Source organism: Pocillopora damicornis, chromosome 7 (assembly GCF_964200805.1).
Source record: "Pocillopora damicornis chromosome 7, jaPocDami1.2, whole genome shotgun sequence".
Taxonomy (NCBI): Eukaryota; Metazoa; Cnidaria; class Anthozoa; order Scleractinia; family Pocilloporidae; genus Pocillopora; species Pocillopora damicornis.
The window spans coordinates 25,042,353-25,059,174 of NC_142676.1; the positions used below are offsets into that span (position 1 = coordinate 25,042,353).

The window sequence follows — 16,822 nt, forward strand, 5'->3', positions numbered from 1 at the left end:
TTCCTTCAGTTGAATTTCCTAAGATTTGCAGGATCGTTAAACATATTTGTGCCCTTCATTGTGCCTGTTGATAAAAGTAATTCATACGGGACCAAATTTGAGATGGAGGAAGAAAACACAAAGCGACAAATAGCGAGGAGACTGCCTTTGTAACCCATTTTTTTCGGCTTGTTAATGAGCGACAGGACAAGTTTTACAAATTTTGAAAATTTTGAGAGATTTTATCGGAGCAAATTGAAGAAAATCAAAGGCAAAGCCAGATTATCGCTGGCGAGCGCCTCCCTTTGTGGAGCTTAAGCTTCATGATAACGAAAATCGTTTTGATAATATTTACTACAGCAAACGATAGCACAAACCTTGCTCAATGCCTTTGATGGCTTTTAGTGACCTTGAAAAGCGAAAAAATAAAAATTTTTTAGAAAAATATAACGCTGGCGGGCGCGCCAACATTGAGCAAAAACCTTACGAAGCCTCGTTAAGTCAATTTATGACCAGCACAAAACCCACTCACTCACCCACATCCACACCCACAAATCTTCAAGTACATTGACGATCAGTACTATCAGTGGCTCTCTTCATCTTTTATTGACATAGTAGAGAATGATAAATCAGACAACCGTTTGCCGCCTTTAACTTTGGTTTCTTTGGACTAAAGTATCTGATTAATCTTTTGTTTAGTCATGTTGAAAATATTCAAGGTCATTATCTTTTATTAACAAATCTAGACTGATAATTCGGTCATATCCTTTATTTTACGAAGGTCATCGTTTTCTTTTTAACTCATTCATTGCGCAGCAATGGATAAGTTATTGTGGAGAGGAGAAAACGGCGTTTGCAGAAGTCTGTGTAGTCAAATGTGGCAGCTTGAGCAGAAATAGCGGAGGTGACGTAATAAAGTGGTTGAACGTGAGGAATGCTAGCCATGTAACCACCCTGCCTTAACAGCAAACAAACCTCTTTCTGGATGATTGCGAAACACCTCGACGGAATTTTAATTTTTCAATGTAGGTACTCGATTTTTCGGTAAATAAATCTAGTCGAAATAATATTTCTCCTCCGAACTGGGCCCGCGTCTCGCGCTTCATGCCCGTGAAGGCAGATATATTTTAAGAATTTTCAACTTTGTCTTTCACACGTCATTTCTGTAAGTAAATTTGCTCTATGTGCCAATTCACTACAAATACACAAAAAGTGAAGTAACCTAGAATCTTACCAAAACTGTTTTAAAAACGCAAATTTCGATCAGGTTCGACGGTCGCGCGTAACAAACTGCCGAACGTTCCAACGGGGAATAGAGGGCGATGTGTGACGAAACCAAACAACGGCTGCGAAGGAGACTACAGCAAGGGTGGTACCGATGCATTTTATTATTGCTCAGAAGTATTTAGACAATAGAGCACGATATACCTGTGTGAGTTTAGATAAATTAGGCTTTTTCTATTTCTCTTAAAGTGAAGTAATTCGATATTTTTGTTCTTTTGAAAGTTATGAAAACATTAGGAACACAAAGTGTCCCATCTCGACCTACCCAGCTTAAAGAATAATATAGGTATGCTACGCATGCCTATTTTTTAATTCCATTCCCAGGTCCAGGGAAGGGGAAATTATTCGAACAGAATTAAGAGACAAAATGATTCAAGAAACAAATAAACCGGTACAGAATCCAGGAAGACAAGAGAGAAACTTTTCACCTAGGACTAGGATTCCTCCACGAAGCAATGATACTGTTCTGAAGGAAAACCTGAACAGGTTACGCGATCAAAAAGCTGTGTTACATCGTAAAAGGAACTCGTGCTCTCGTACACGAGGGATAAGCAGTACTGCTGGATGTTGTTGATACATCGTGATCTTAAACGCCATATTTAGTCAGGGCTTCTATTTCGAAAATTCAGTCTGAAATTCAGTGGTTCCCGTTTATACTGTGAACCCTGTCTTTTTTTTGGATTGGTTTTTTCGTTGAACATTACATTACAGCATAGCTTTTTGATATTATTCTATCCGTTTTTGATATCGTGGTACAATTTCCTTCGAGGCTTTTACGCGATTGTGAGAAGCTAACTGTATCAGGAACGCTCCAAAGTAAGAGTGAGCAGTCGACATGTAAAGTGTGACATGTGTCATGGTTCGTAACGCTTAGGGTGTCACCAGCCTCTGGATAAAACGCTCTCCTTGCATAGTGGGGCCCTTCCGGTACGTTGTGGGAATGTTGAAGCATGGTGATAACTTCCCGCCGCTGCGAAAGTACAGTTGTGCATAGGCATAGTACTCTCCATCTTCAGGCACAATCAGATGTCCATGACTGTATTTCATGCCGCCTTCGAGATGGCTGTGCACATTTCCCGCATCCTAGTTTGCAATCGCTGTAAGAAAATTTTCGAGTCGACTATTAGTAAAACTGAGAAAGCCGTTGAAGCAACAAGAAAAAATTGAAACAACCTTGCCCAACTCGGTAGAGAATTACTTTTCTCTCGCCGGCCTCGATGTGAACCAGAGGCCGACAATGGAACTACAATAAAATACTAGTTTTATACAGTAGAATATGAAACTTTCTAACCCACATTCGCGGGTACTTGACTACACCTTAATTTTCTCAAGACTAGAGTTTTTGTCTATGAATATTTCTATAGGATAACCTACGACTCAATTTTTCAAATTCTCCTTTGAAAAAGCCATGATGTTGGGAATATCTGAGAGGTACTGTGGGAGGAATTGTTCTTGTCCAGAAGGATTTTATGCACGAATCTAAATGGCTTTCTACACGAAACACTACACCAGAAATTGAGCTTACCGTGACTAGTTGTCTCGTGTAAATGTAAGGCCCAAACTGGGAAAGCAAGCAATGTTTGCTGAAAGAGGATCCCACTAAAGACAAATTTGGTTGAATTGAAGAGCAATTAAGATATTAATCAAACAAGTACTTCTGTCAATAACTTTAAACGACACAAAAATAATTAAAAATAATTGAATGACTTAAAAATTTCTTTAGGTAAACAGGAAGAGGAAAGTAGAGAAATTCAATACTTCTTTCGTCGTTACAAAAACTGAAATCGATACATAATATCTACAGAAGTTGAAACAAATTTTTCCTTGTACATCTAAAGAGGGAGAAAATTGCACTTATTGCTTTTCAAATGTGCTTTCACTTGGCGTCTTTGGCGGTTTAATTACTTCATTTTTTCTTATCGTTCTATAGATATCCCTTATTCGTTTGCTGTGGTCACTTGCGCCTGAGGATAAAGTTCGTATATTTGTCAGCAATGAAAAAAGAATGAAAAAGGTAGCCAGGGTTAGATCTAAAGAGGAGAGTGTTCTAACAAAGGCACAGCGGTAAATATTTCAGATCTATCCGATCATATAAAATGATATCAGTAAAATATATTAAAGTTCACACGGCAACCAGGTGGACAATCAGACATAGTTTGAAGCTACACTGGTTTGCAGATTTAATGAATGTAACCGAAGAAGTTACAATTCATAGACCCAACGTTTCGACACTCCTGTCTAGTGCCTTCATCAGGGGTGATCTAAACGCTGCAACAAGAGGTCCTTTTATATGATCACTAATTAGCGGCCTTTTTTCTGACGAGGTGTAAATAAGCGTCAGGAAGCAGACCGCCATCGTCACGATTTAAAGGAGCGTGGGCGGAGTTAATGTGCCAAGCCTCCAAACAAAGGCGCTGGTGGTAACGCCGATTAGTAGTGATAATTTTAGAATTATCCCACCCAATTGTATGGTTGGTTAGGCAAGTATGCTCCGATAAAGCTGAATTTTCCTTTTTGCAAAAAAAACCGCTTTTTGGTGCTCTTTTAACCGTGTACCAAACTGGCGTTTGGTCTGTCCGATGTATTCGTTATCACAGTCATTGCAAGGAATAGAATAAATGGCGTCGGTTCGTTGTTCTTTCGTGACAGGATCCTTAGGTTTGGCGAAAATATGCCCCAAAGTCTGAAAAGGTTTTTGAGCAACTTTAACGTTGTGGCTATTCAAAATTCTCTTGATGGGTTCAGTAACACCCTGTATGTAAAGAATAACAGCAAAACCAGTCGCTGGTTCTCTTTCATCAAGAGCGTTACTATTTGTAACTGGTTTTTGGCAGTTACGGAGAAAAGTTTTTGTATAGCCATTTGCCTTTAGGACATTGGAAACATATTTCCTCTCCTCAGCCTTCGAGTCGAAACGTTGGGTCTATGAATTGTAACTTCTTCGGTTACATTCATTAAATCTGCAAACCAGTGTAGCTTCAAACTATGTCTGATATCAGTAAGTTTGTGAACGTGTAAAACTTTTGCATTTTTTTAATTAGGGAGAAACAGACAAATTTGGATGAATATAAAAGCAATTGAGATATTAAACAAGCAGAAACGTTTCTCAATTATTTTAAACGACACTAAAATAATGAAAAATAATTAAATGGCTTAAATTTTTTTTAGGTAAACAGGAAAAAGAAAAAAAAAAGGAAATACTTTAATTTCTGTGAAATTAAAGTATTTCTATTGTCTTTACAAAAATTGAAATCGATGCATAAGTTCTGATGATTTAACTCAAATGGTGGTTTCGGGTAAAAGAACAGTCCATGATAGTTGGTTTGGCTTTGAACATTCTAACATAGCAGATGAAATAATGGCCGTCATTACGATGGGCATGCAAGCCAGTTTCATACGTAAATTAATGTTGTGGCGTTGAACTTTTCTATCTTTTCAAATAAAAGGAAAGCATTGTTAAGATATGGAATTTATTTTGTTATTTCTCTGCAACTGATAAGTTTTTACAAATACGAAGATTATTCAAGTTACATGCCACACTTTCTATCGGTTTACCAGCGTAATAACCCACACCGGATGTTGGGAGAACACGAAAACAATGTGTGAATCACGAGGCGTAGGCGATTGCATAATTTACAAACTTTTCGAGTATTCTCTCTTCATCCAAAGTAGGTTATTACGCCGGTAAACCGATAGAAAGTGCGGTTTATCGCTTTAAAAAATAAACCTTTAATTTCTTGGGATATATTATTCCATTAAAAGATACGTTTTTGACAAAAAAAAAAACGCGCTCATTTTATTTCTGTTATTTTCTAACGGAAAACAATTAAACAATGGCCGTTATGGCAGTAGACCGGTGAGTTTAATCTTAAATGAATGTCATGTTATTACAGTTTTTGTCATTTTTATTTTAAAGAAAACTTTTCATCGTAAGTCAGAATGAGATATGGAATTTATTTTGTCATTTTCTGTGGGACTAATTAGTTTTACCAATGAGAAGATTAATTTTTACCTATCCAAAAGATATTTAGTAATTAAAGAGACAAGAGCTCTCCAAGCAATAATTAAGACAATTGTTTAAAAGTTTAAAAAACCGATATCGAATAACAGTACACTCATTGCTTGGTCTTATATACGTGTCCCCATTTCAATTTGGGCCGCACATTCAAGAGACAAACAGGTAAGAACCATTTGAGATAAACTGTTGGTGCTTTATCTGTGGAACGCCATAAAGTCCTTGTACCCGTTGATAGCCGGAGCATTAGATAAGTAGAGTTAATTACGATCACAGTTTCTCTTACAGTATGTCTCAGATATTTCCAAGACCATGGCTTCACGGAAAGGAAGATCTTTTGCAAAATAGCGAGGAAACTGCCTCTGCAACCCCTTTTTTTCGGCTTGTTAATAATCGGAAAAACAATTTTCTCAAATTTTAAAATTTTGAGAGATTTTATCGAAGCAAATTGAAGAAAATCAAAAGCAAAGCCAGATTATCGCTGGCGAGCGCCTCCCTTTGTGGAACCTTAGCTTCATGCTAACGAAAATCGTTTTGATAATATTTACTACAGCAAACGATAGTAAAAACCATGCTCGATGCCTTTTGATGGCTTTTAGTGACCTTGAAAAGCGAAAACATAAAAATTCTCTGAAAAAACATAACGCTAGCGGGCGCGCCAACCATATGATTGAGCAAAAACCCTAACAGAGCCTCGTCAATTCAAGTCAATTTATGACCAGCACGAAACCCACTCACTCACCCACAAAACTGTTTAACCCGGCATGCCACCAAGTGGCCTATTTTATAATTCTCAAATACTGACTAATCTTTTGTTTCGTCATGTTTAAAATATTCAAGGTCATTATCTATTAATAACAAATTCTAGACTGATAATTCAGCCATATCCTTTATTTTACATAGGTCATCGTTTTCTTTTTAACTCATTCATTGCGCAGCAATGGATAAGTTATTGTGGAGAGGAGAAAACGGCGTTAGCAGAAGTCTGTGTAGTCGAATGTGGCAGCTTGAGTAGAAATGGCGGAGGTGACGTAATAAAGTGGTTGAACGTGAGCAACAGCTAACCATGTAACCACCCTGCCTTAACAGCAAACAAGCCACTTTCTGGATGATTGCTAAACACCTCGACGGAATTTTAATTCTTCAATGTAGGTATTTAATTTTTCGGTAAATAAACTAATCAAAATAAAATTTCTTTCTTCTCCGAATTAAGCCCGCGTCTCGCGTATCATGCCCGTAAAGGCAGATATATTTTGGAAAGAATTTTCAACTTTGTTTGTCTTTCAGACGTCATTTCTGCGAGTAAATTTGCTCTATGTGCCAGTTTTTCATTTGCTCTAAAACGTACTACTTAACAAATAGAGAAGCCTTGACTGTGCTCTGTTCTGTTATAAAGCACTTAGGAAGCGGCTAGAGCACTCAAGAAGTGGGAAGAAACACTCGACTACGTCTCGTGTTTCTCCCTACACTTCTTTCGTGCTCTAGCCGCTTCCTAAGTGCTTTATAGCAGAACAGAGCACATTCAAGGCTTCTCTATTTGTTTTATAATAAAGAATCCGTTAAATTACCCAAGAAGTACTTTCAATTTTCAAAACAAACTTTATTTCCAAAGCGAACAACAGTGTCGTCAGCATGCTCTATACTCTCCTAAAGCACGCTACAATATACCAATCGGAATCCTTGTTAGAATGGTTCAAATAATCTGATTGGCTGTACAAGACTAAAGCTGTAAAAAGTGTCAAACCATCAAAGTTCACATTCTACGATAATTTACAAACTAAAATAGTTCGGCAAGTCAAATTTAACAAGTCTCTAATACAGAATCTTGAAGTGAAATGTTCAGTGAACTTCAGCCGAGTTATGGCTCATAAAAACACGCGAGTTTTTTTCCACATGACAAGGTAGAAAACAAGCTGTTCAAGGCGAGTGTTTTTTGAATGAACGACAGCTGAATTCACCGGAACATGAAGATCGCTCGTGATGACAGCGCCGCAAAACTCGGCTGCAGTGACTGATGTGAATTGTCACTCAACGTATCGGAAAGGATATCAGAGCAAGCTCTTATTTTTTCATTCGAAGGGCGGCCGATGTAGTTTCCGAGGTTTGCTTTACTGTGATGACCTGAGATCGCCATGATGAGCGAGCTGCGATGAACTTCAGCATGATCATATTCGCTCAGACACCGTCATGATTAGTATGAATTTTAACAATTATGTTTTGTTCTGTTTTGTTTTTGAACACTAAACTTTATATACTATAGGAGTGTTAGCTGTGTTTGATTTTTATTACCGTACGTAAGCTTGCAATCTAACTCAGCGTGAAAATCTTTAAAACTCGGAATGTTTATTTTGTTTTTCCTTTGAGGATTTTCGTATCTGCCCACGTTTTAATAACGTAAATTACGGCGCCTGGTATGTTTACAAACCTTTATTTGATTCTTCTGTTGCTACTTGCCGGCTCGCTTCAGTTCCGAAATTTCACTTTCAATAATCGGAAAAAAGCTAAAAAGAAGTCCCAGGAAAGGTCGAACATAGTACAATTGGCAGATGGCGTGACAGCTTTAGCTCACCGCTATGCTCTATACTCTCATAGAGCACGCTCTTTCAACCAATGACAGCGCGTGTTATATCCGAACTTTATTATAAAAATACACAAAAAGTGAAATAACCTAGAATCTTACTAAAACTGTTCATATCAAACTTTGCCTATTGTTATGGTTGGGATTTTTTAATACAATGGGCCTTTTGTTATCCATCCTTGGGGACTTTTCTATTTAGTATCACGAGCTTTTACTCGGCTTGATTCGGATTCATTCGGCAAATTGTCGGCGATGACATTTTTCCCCAGCGGTAGTCTACTTGGGAAAATTTGAACAGACTAACAGAGGGTTAGTCAGTAATTGTCCAGGGTAACGATTGTCATACAGTGTTTGAAACGAGCGGACCGTTAATGTATTTTCTCTTGAAGTAACTTCCTCTGACTTCTTCAGAAGCAAGATAAGCCGTCAGTATAAAATAAATTGGTATTCAGCCGCTTGTGACATAATAGTTTGTTTTCAGTTCATGTTTTCACGGCAAGGGGCCGCGAGTAGCTTGGAGTGATTGAAAATGCGGTCTAGAGCTTATAAGCCAGGACAGGACGCAGTTAAGCTGTGTTCGCTCAATATTTGTTTTCCTTAAGGCCCGTTTACGCAGGCAGGCCTTAAATACAGTAAGGACTGATCGCAAAAGTCTAAATTGTATTCTGCTGAAAATTTCTTCTCGCGTTGTCAATGTTCAACCACTGGCGCGATGAGTATAAAAGAGTATGCAAGCCAAGAAAACAAAAAGGTGTTATTTTCGCACCTTTTTACGTTTGACTGATTTCACTTTTTCCGCTTGAAGTGCGCAAGTTTTTTGGTCTATTGAAGCAAATAAACCTCACTGTGGAAGGCAAAACAATGGGTGCGATTTTCGCACCTTTTTCCGTTTCAGTGACTTTATTCTCCGGTTGGCCACAAGTTCTTAAACAAAAAATGTTCATCACTGCATTAGGTGAGTGAAAAAAAAATGGTGACTTGTTTGGACTTGCTTGTTTAAACCGTCGTTTTTTGTTCCTTTTTTTTTCGAAACGACTCCCTACCTTGCGCGCGCTCACGTTTCTCGTAGATTTGTTTTTTTTTATCCGCTCACGCGATTTATCAGTGGTACTTGCATAAAAAAGGCCTCGTAAACGCAAGTCATAATCACTTTAGATTATTCCTTGCTTAGAGAATAGCTAAGAACACAAGCAAGTTTTACGAAGTCTCGAAAGTGCTCGATAAGCGTACAGACGCCCACGGTCGCGTTCAGTACCTCGTCCGCTGGCGTGGCTATGGAAAGAAGAACGATAGCTGGGTGGATGAAGCCGACACAAACGAGCGCCTTAAAAAAGTGTTTAGGACACGCCACCAAGGAACTCCGGGCTTGCTGCAGACCTTAGCTGTGTTAGTGGCAGAAAAGCTGAACATGAAGAAACCGCCAACAACCTGCATCGTGAGACGTTCGTCTGTCACCATGCCGATGGATGCCGAGACCTTTAAAGAGTTGTTCGCTGGTCTTCCTTCCGCGCCAAATCTTTTGCAAGCGACCAAGTTTTCTGTGCCCATTCACGAGCTTGACGCCATAATGCCTGCCGGATGGTCACTAAATACCTTCAAAACCTCCACGACTTGTCGGTTGCAGCCCGGTTGGGGTTCAACCAGTCAGGTTCGACAGTTGCGCGTAACAAACTGTCAAACCTTCCAACGGGAAATAGAGGGCGATGTGTGACGAGATTAAACAACGGCTGCGAAGGAGACTACAGTAAGCGTGGTACCGATGCATTTCATTTTTGTTCAGAAGTACCTAGACAATAAAGACAAGGAACCACAATATACCTGTGTGAGTTTAGATAAAATAGGCTTTTTCTCTTTCTCTTAAAGTGAAGTAACGCGATATTTTCGTTCTTTTGAAAGTTATGAAAACATTAGGAACACAAATTGTCCCATCTCGAACTACCCAGCTTAAAAAGTAACTCTTATATGCTATGCATGCCTATATTTGAATTCCATTCCCAGGTCCAGGGAAGGAGGAAATTGTTCGAACAGACCTAAGAGACAAAATGATTCAAGAAACAAACAAACCGCTACAGTATCTAGGAACACAAGAGATTTTCTTCAAAGAGAGACCGTTTCCAGGTGACTAGGATTCTACCACGAGACAGTGACACTCAGTGTTCTAAGGGAAAACCTGAACAGGTTACGCGATCAAAAAGCTGTGGTACATCATGAAAGGAATTCGTGCTTTCTTACATGATCGATAAGCAATACCGCTGGATGTTGTTGATGCATCGGGGCTTCAATCGGAAATTCAGTGGTTCCTGTTTAAACTGTGATCGCTGTTTCTTTAAGGATTTGTTGTTTTGTTAAAGGTTACAATACAGCATAGCCTTTTTGATATCATTCTATTCTTTAATGATATCGTGTTACAATTTCCTTCAAGGCTTTACGCGCTTTTTGCGGTGAAGCTCACTCAATCAGGTACGCTCCAAAGTAAGAGTGGGCAGTCGCCATGAAAAGTGTGACAGGTGTCGTGGTTAGTAATTCTATGTTGTCATTAGCCTCAAAATAAAACGCTCCCCCTGCATAGTGGGGTCCTTCTGCTACGTTGTAGGAATGTTGAAGCATGGTGATAATTTCGCGGTGATTCTTGCGAACTTCCACCCTCCCGCCGCTGCGAAAGTACAGTTGTGCGTAGACATAATACTCTCCATCTTGAGGCACAATCAGACGTCCATTACTGTATTTCATGCCGTCCTCGAGATGGCTGTGCGCGTCGTCCACGTCCCAGTCTGTAATTACTGTAAGGAAATTTTCAAGTTGACTATTAGTAAAACTGAGAAAGCCGTTGAAACAACAATAAAAAATTGTCATTAGCCTCAAAGACAAAGTACTATCAACCGAAGTTAACACCTTCAAACGCAGGATAAAAGAAGCTATTCAAATTAAACTTACGAAACCGGCGTTAAACAGAGACAATGGTTACGAATTAGCAGCTATCTATGACACAATTCTAACCCCCAAGAGGCGTTAAAAAAACCTTTTTAAAATTCATCTTTTTAACATTCATATCATTGACTGATGAAGTCCGGTCGAAATACGGACGAAATATTTCATAAGTTTTAACTTTTAGCTCCGAGTTTGGAAAAAATTTTTAACTTTTATTATGCTTCCGGAGCAGGAAATTAACGTTTTTGATTGAATAAAAAATTGAAACAACCTTGCCCAACGCCATAGGGAGTCACATGTTTCCTTTTGGCCTCGATGTGAGCCAGAGGCTGACAATGGAACTACAATAAGATAAAAAAAGGGGAGTATTAGTTTTATATAAACTTATATAAACTTTCTAACCCACATTTGCGGGGACTTGACTACATCTTAATCTTATAAAGACTAGAGTATTTGTCTGTGAATATTTTTATAGGATGACCTGTGACTCAAGTTTTCAAATTCTCCTTTAAAAAAGATTTAGACTAGTCATCTATTTGTCGTTTAACTTTTCTGTCTTTTCATAGAAAAGAAAACCATTGATGAGGTATGGAATTTATTTTGTTATTTCTCTGCAACTAATAAGTTTTTACAAATACGAAGATTGTTTAAACAATAGACCACACTTTCCATCGGTTTACCGGCGTAATAACCCACACGAGATGTTGGGAAAACACGATAACAATGTGTGAATCACGAGGCGAAGGCGATTGCATGATTTACAAACTTTTCGAGTATTTTCCCGACATCCAAAGCAGTTTATTACGCTGGTAAACCGATGGAAAGTGCGGTCTATTGCTTTTACAAAAAAAAAAAGACTTTTAATTATGTCGGGTATACAATTCCACTAGACGATAGGTTTTTGACAAAGTAGCGCGTTCATAGTATTTCTGTGCTTTTATAACTGAAGATAGTTAAACAATGGCTGTTATGGCAGTGGACCGGTGAATTTAATCTTAAATGAATGTCATGTTATTGCAGTTTATGTTATTGTCAATTTTTATTTTAAAGAAAACTTTTCATCGTAGGTCGGAATGAGATTGGAAATATGGAATTTATTTTGTCATTATCTGTGAGACTAATTAGTTTTCACCAATGAGAAGATTAATTTTTTCTATCCAAAAGATATTTATTAATTAAAGAGACAAGAACTCTGAAAGCAATAATTAAGACAATTGATTAACAGTCTTTAATCAAAGGGCTCTTGGAGCCAGCTCATTCTTGTTATGGGTCAAGTTTGAATTGATTTCTTGGACTTGTTGAATATAGGTACAGTTGAGTTCAGTTTATGTGAACTTTAAAGACCTATGGAATAATTTTATTTTTGGGAAGTTGTGTGATGAGAAAACTTGTGCATTCGTCGTGATGGGAATTGGAAAAAAGGTGGTGTGGGCTGGAGATGGGATGTACAGAGGTCATTAGACAGAAAGTGTTCTTTCTGTTAGTGTGTGTGTTTGTGGGGCCGAGGATGGGCTGGGTGGGCATCATCAGGCATCCAATGTTGCTCTAGCAGCAAAATGTCAGTAACCCTCATCTTTCACGATCATTTGCACTATTGTGAAAAATTCCTTGCCCATTTCTTGATATCTTTTTTTTTTTTAACAAAGCGGCCCGATTGCATTTGGTTTTTAACAAAGCGGTCACAATCGTTCTTGATAGAATTTCAAGCCTTCAATATGGTCTGATTTTCAAATATTAATATTTGCGTTGTCACCAAACAGACGAGAGATGAAACCACCAGAAAAGTAAACAAATGGCCAGTCACGAAAGCAACGTTTCGCTTTTCCCTATAAAAATTGGCCGGTTCCCCATGTAAGCCAAAAACAATTTGAGGCACATATTTGAAAATCAGTGCGTGTACACCCCTGAACGTTGAAAATATATCAAGTCGAAGGAACAGTTTTGGTCTCGGTTCGCATTTTTGTCAACAAACTGAACACATATCGATTAAAAAGATGAAACGTACTGACCACCTGCAAAGCTGTCAACTAATTCTCGAAAATTGCGCTTGTCAAATATTCAAAAGTGACATCTCATTTATTAAGATTGAAATGTAATCAGAAATATGTTTCAATCTGAGAACGACTATCAGGGGTTATCTTATCGCTTTAATTTATATCCAATGTTTAGTTTTGATGGTACGATACAAATAAAAAACGTTAGACTAAAGCTTCTGTCGCTTGCGTTCCATTATTGTGATTCTGGTTGAGAGGAAACCTATAGCCAACAGAAATTGACCAGTCTTTAAGAATCTAAAACTTTTTGACCTCCCAGGGCTGTTTTTCATAAAAATCACTGAACCTATGAATGCTTTTAACTACTAGAAGATTCTAAATGCGGAAAAATCGATCGCCCGTTTGCCGCCTTTTATTTCATGATGTTAAATCTTTTCTGTCGTTAACGTCAGTGGCTATCTATCTGTTTTGAACAGATTATAGAATGATAAATCACCCAACCAATTTCCAAGTTTTATTGTTATGTTAAATCCTCAAAATCATAGACGATCAGTGGCTTTATTCATTTGTTATAAACAGATTCCAGAATGACAACTCGGTAGACCATTTGTTTGCATATCTTTTATTTTACGAAAGTGATCATTCCCTCTTTTGTTATGTTAGCTCCTTAAGATCATTTGCGGTCAATGAAGTTTCCAAAGTTCAGTAACCATGCGTTCAATCTTCTATGTCATTAACGTAGTGGCTCTATTAATCTGTTTTTAACAGATTATAGAATGACAAATCACCCAACCATTTGCCGACTTTTAATGCTATGTTAAATCCTCAAAGTCATAGACGATCAGTGGCTTGATTTATTTGTTATTAACAGATTCCAGAATGACAACTCGGTAGACCATTTGTCTGTATCTCTTTTATTTTACGAAAGTGATCATTCCCTCTTTTGTTATGTTAACTCTTTAAGATCATTTGCGGTCAATGAAGTTTCCAAAGTTTAGTAACCATTATCTTTCGTTGGAGATAATGTAGGTCGCTTTAAAGTCGGGCTAATTAGTTAGACTCACTTCTTTGGCCGATAATAAGACTCCAGGCCAAAAAACAAAAACATTATGATTTGAGCGATTAATTTAATTAGAGCTTTTGCTTAATTTAAGGAGGCTCCATAGGGTTTTTTGAACGTGCGAGATCTGGGTGCAAATACAGTACAAATTTTAAAAGTATCAACATGCAACACAAACATGGTGGCTCGATACGATCGCACGATTGTTAACTGAAAAGGTGTGTTAAAAACAGTTTTTATGTGATGGAATCTAGGGTTTCCAGCAACTACACTCGTAATATTCATAGGCTTTCTACGCCTCAAAAAGAGGTCAACTGAAAAGAAAACACCGTGGGAAAGATTGTCAAAAGGCGATTGATTCGAAAGTCTACGCATGCTCAGATACCGATCTCGGTGAAGTTCTATTCTATTGCGAAAGGTTTTGCGAAAAATAGAATAGGGATCTTTCGAGTAAGATTTATCGAGTTTCCTTCCGAGTGGAATTTCCCTAAGATTTGCTGGATCGTTAAACATATCTGTGCCCCTTTTCTTAGTCCCTGTTGATGGAAAAAATTCAAGGACCAAATTTGAGATAGAGAAAGAAAACACAAAATTGCAAATAGCGAGGAAACTGCCTTTATAACCCCTTTTCTTTCTGCAATATTGAGATTCTAGTTTAAAGAAAACAAAAGAAATTAGCTTGTTTTTGTCTAAGACTCTAAAACTTTCGAACCTCCAGCGGCTGTTTTTCGTTGAAATCACTGAACCAGTGATAGCTATTAACTACTAATAGATTATAGAAGGCGGAGAAGCGGCCGATCGTTTGCCTACTTTTATTTTTATGCTAAATCTTCAAGTTCATTGACGATCAGTGGCTTTCTTCATCTGTTATTGACATTTTAGAGAATGATATATAAATCAGCCAACCGTTTGCCGCCTTTAACTTTGGTTTCTTTGAACTTAAGTATCTGATTAATCTTTTGTCTCGTCATGTTAAAAATATTCAAGGTCACTATCGTTTATTAACAAATTCTATACTGATAATTCAGCCGACCACTTGACTGTATATCTTTTATTTTACGTAAGTCATCGTTCCTGTTTTCTTAAATAAATTCTGCATCATTTGTCAAACCATCTGTAACATCAATATTTCGCGTTAATTAATCATATTTTGCACCAGTCGCTATTTCGAAAAGTGACTATCGCCTCATTGTTTCAATTGGGTCATCTTGGACTTTTGCTTTCAGTTGTTTTTCAGATCATCAGAAAGGTCTCTAATGATAACATCTATTGCTTTGCCCCTCTTAGAGCCCTTTTTCTGAAGTTTCATCGACCGAAATCACGACCGCCTCGATCTGGAGGTTGTAGTAACTGCATGAAGATTGCATTTGCTTTTGTCCATTTCTGGCACTATCCAGCGCTGATCATTAATCTATAAAAGTATGTGTGGTTGCATATTTTGTATTTAATGACTAGAGCTCAAAGTTAAGCATGTTGATAAATGAATTTAGAAATGCACTTCAAAACGTTTCGTTTATCAAGCTCGTTAACTTTTAATTCTGTCAAATTGGATGAAAGTAAAGTGAATCGTTTTTGTGTTTGGATAGATAGATATTCGCTTGGACTGGCATATTAGCTGTGAATGTGTTGTTTTGTTTCTTCTTCGACAATTCACGTTTGCGAAACAAAAAAAGCAAAATATACTCTGTACGATACCGCATATCAAGGCATCAGCTAACCAATTAAGTTTAATTGTAATTACAGCTAGAGAACTTTATTTCAGTTAGGATTTTGGATGGAAGGGGTAAAGGCTTAGGTTTGGAATATCTTCAACAAGGGATTACATTTTGACTACAATTTTTGTCATCAGTAAAAATGAGCTAGCTTTATATTAAAGTTCACATGGCAAACAGGTGGACAATAAGACATGATTTGATGCTACTTTGGTTTATAGATTTAATGAATGTAACCGAAGAATTTATAATTCATAGACCCAACGTTTAGACACTCCTGTCTAGTGCCTTCTTCAGGGGTGGACCACCCCTATTTCCTCTTAATTTAATACCTCGAAGCTTTCACTCGCTCCACGTCTTTTTCTTCTTAAATAAACGATAAACTGGAGGGTTACGAGTAGCCTTACATGCCACCAATGGGCTTATTTGATATTGCCCAACGATTATGAATGATTTAACGAGCAGGCCACTCTATTAAATAACCCGCAAAAATTTTAAGTTGTTTACGTTGTTAAAACATCTCGTAATCTATTGCCAGTTGTGTGAAAGTGCATAATAACAACTTAAAACGACTTTGAATCGGCTCGTGTTGCTTTTGACAAGTGTCAATCTCTTGAAGCTGCTCTATAGTATTTACTTTTGATAGTACGATAAAAGTGGAAAGCGTTTGACCAAAGCCTCCGTCGCATTGTGCTCCATCACAAAAACAAAAGAAATTAGCCTGTTTTTGTCTAAAACTCTAAAATTTTCGAACCTCCCGGGCTGTTTTTCGTTGAAATTACTGATTACTAATAATTTACATTTTTTTATTTAATAATTTACTAATTTAATTACTAATAAAAGCCATTAACTTCTAACAAGTTGTAGAAGGCAGAAAATCGGCCGACTATTTGCCGCCTTTTATCTCCATTCCTAGGAACTCGAGTATGCTTTGTTATGTTAAATTCTAAGGTCATTGACGACCTGTGGCTTTATTACCTGTTATTAATAGACTGTAAAATGATAAATAGACCAACCATTTGTCTGTTATGTTTTATGTTACGTAAAGATCGTTGCCTTTTTTGTTATGTTAACTCCTCAAGGCGGTTTACGGTCAATTAAATTTCTAAAGTTCAGTAACCATACATTCGTGCAGCTTCCTTTTCCGAACCTTACACTAATGCTATCTGCTCGTTGCGTTTCTCTCGAAAGAGTCTCTCTCTTTCAAGGAGTAGCTCCCCGCTTTTGAGAATGAAATATTTCGTTGGGGATAATACAACTCGCTGCAAGGTC

The 16,822-nt window shown here is 37.7% G+C and overlaps 1 protein-coding gene and 1 long non-coding RNA gene across 2 annotated transcripts; both read right to left on the reverse strand.

Moving 5' to 3' along the window:
• Nucleotides 1-1,344: 1,344 nt before the first annotated feature.
• Nucleotides 1,345-2,860, reverse strand: LOC149043291 (uncharacterized). Its single transcript, XR_016188274.1, has 2 exons — nucleotides 2,789-2,860; nucleotides 1,345-2,360 (listed from the first exon to the last, which is right to left on the reverse strand). It is a non-coding gene; the product is annotated as an uncharacterized LOC149043291 (long non-coding RNA).
• Nucleotides 2,861-10,297: 7,437 nt separating this feature from the next.
• Nucleotides 10,298-11,539, reverse strand: LOC149043292 (tumor necrosis factor ligand superfamily member 15-like). The gene is made up of 3 exons (XM_089213721.1): nucleotides 11,465-11,539; nucleotides 11,056-11,125; nucleotides 10,298-10,636 (listed from the first exon to the last, which is right to left on the reverse strand). The coding sequence occupies exons 1-3, from the start codon at nucleotides 11,537-11,539 to the stop codon at nucleotides 10,305-10,307; spliced, it is 477 nt and encodes a 158-aa protein (XP_089069847.1). The 3' UTR covers nucleotides 10,298-10,304.
• Nucleotides 11,540-16,822: the final 5,283 nt, after the last annotated feature.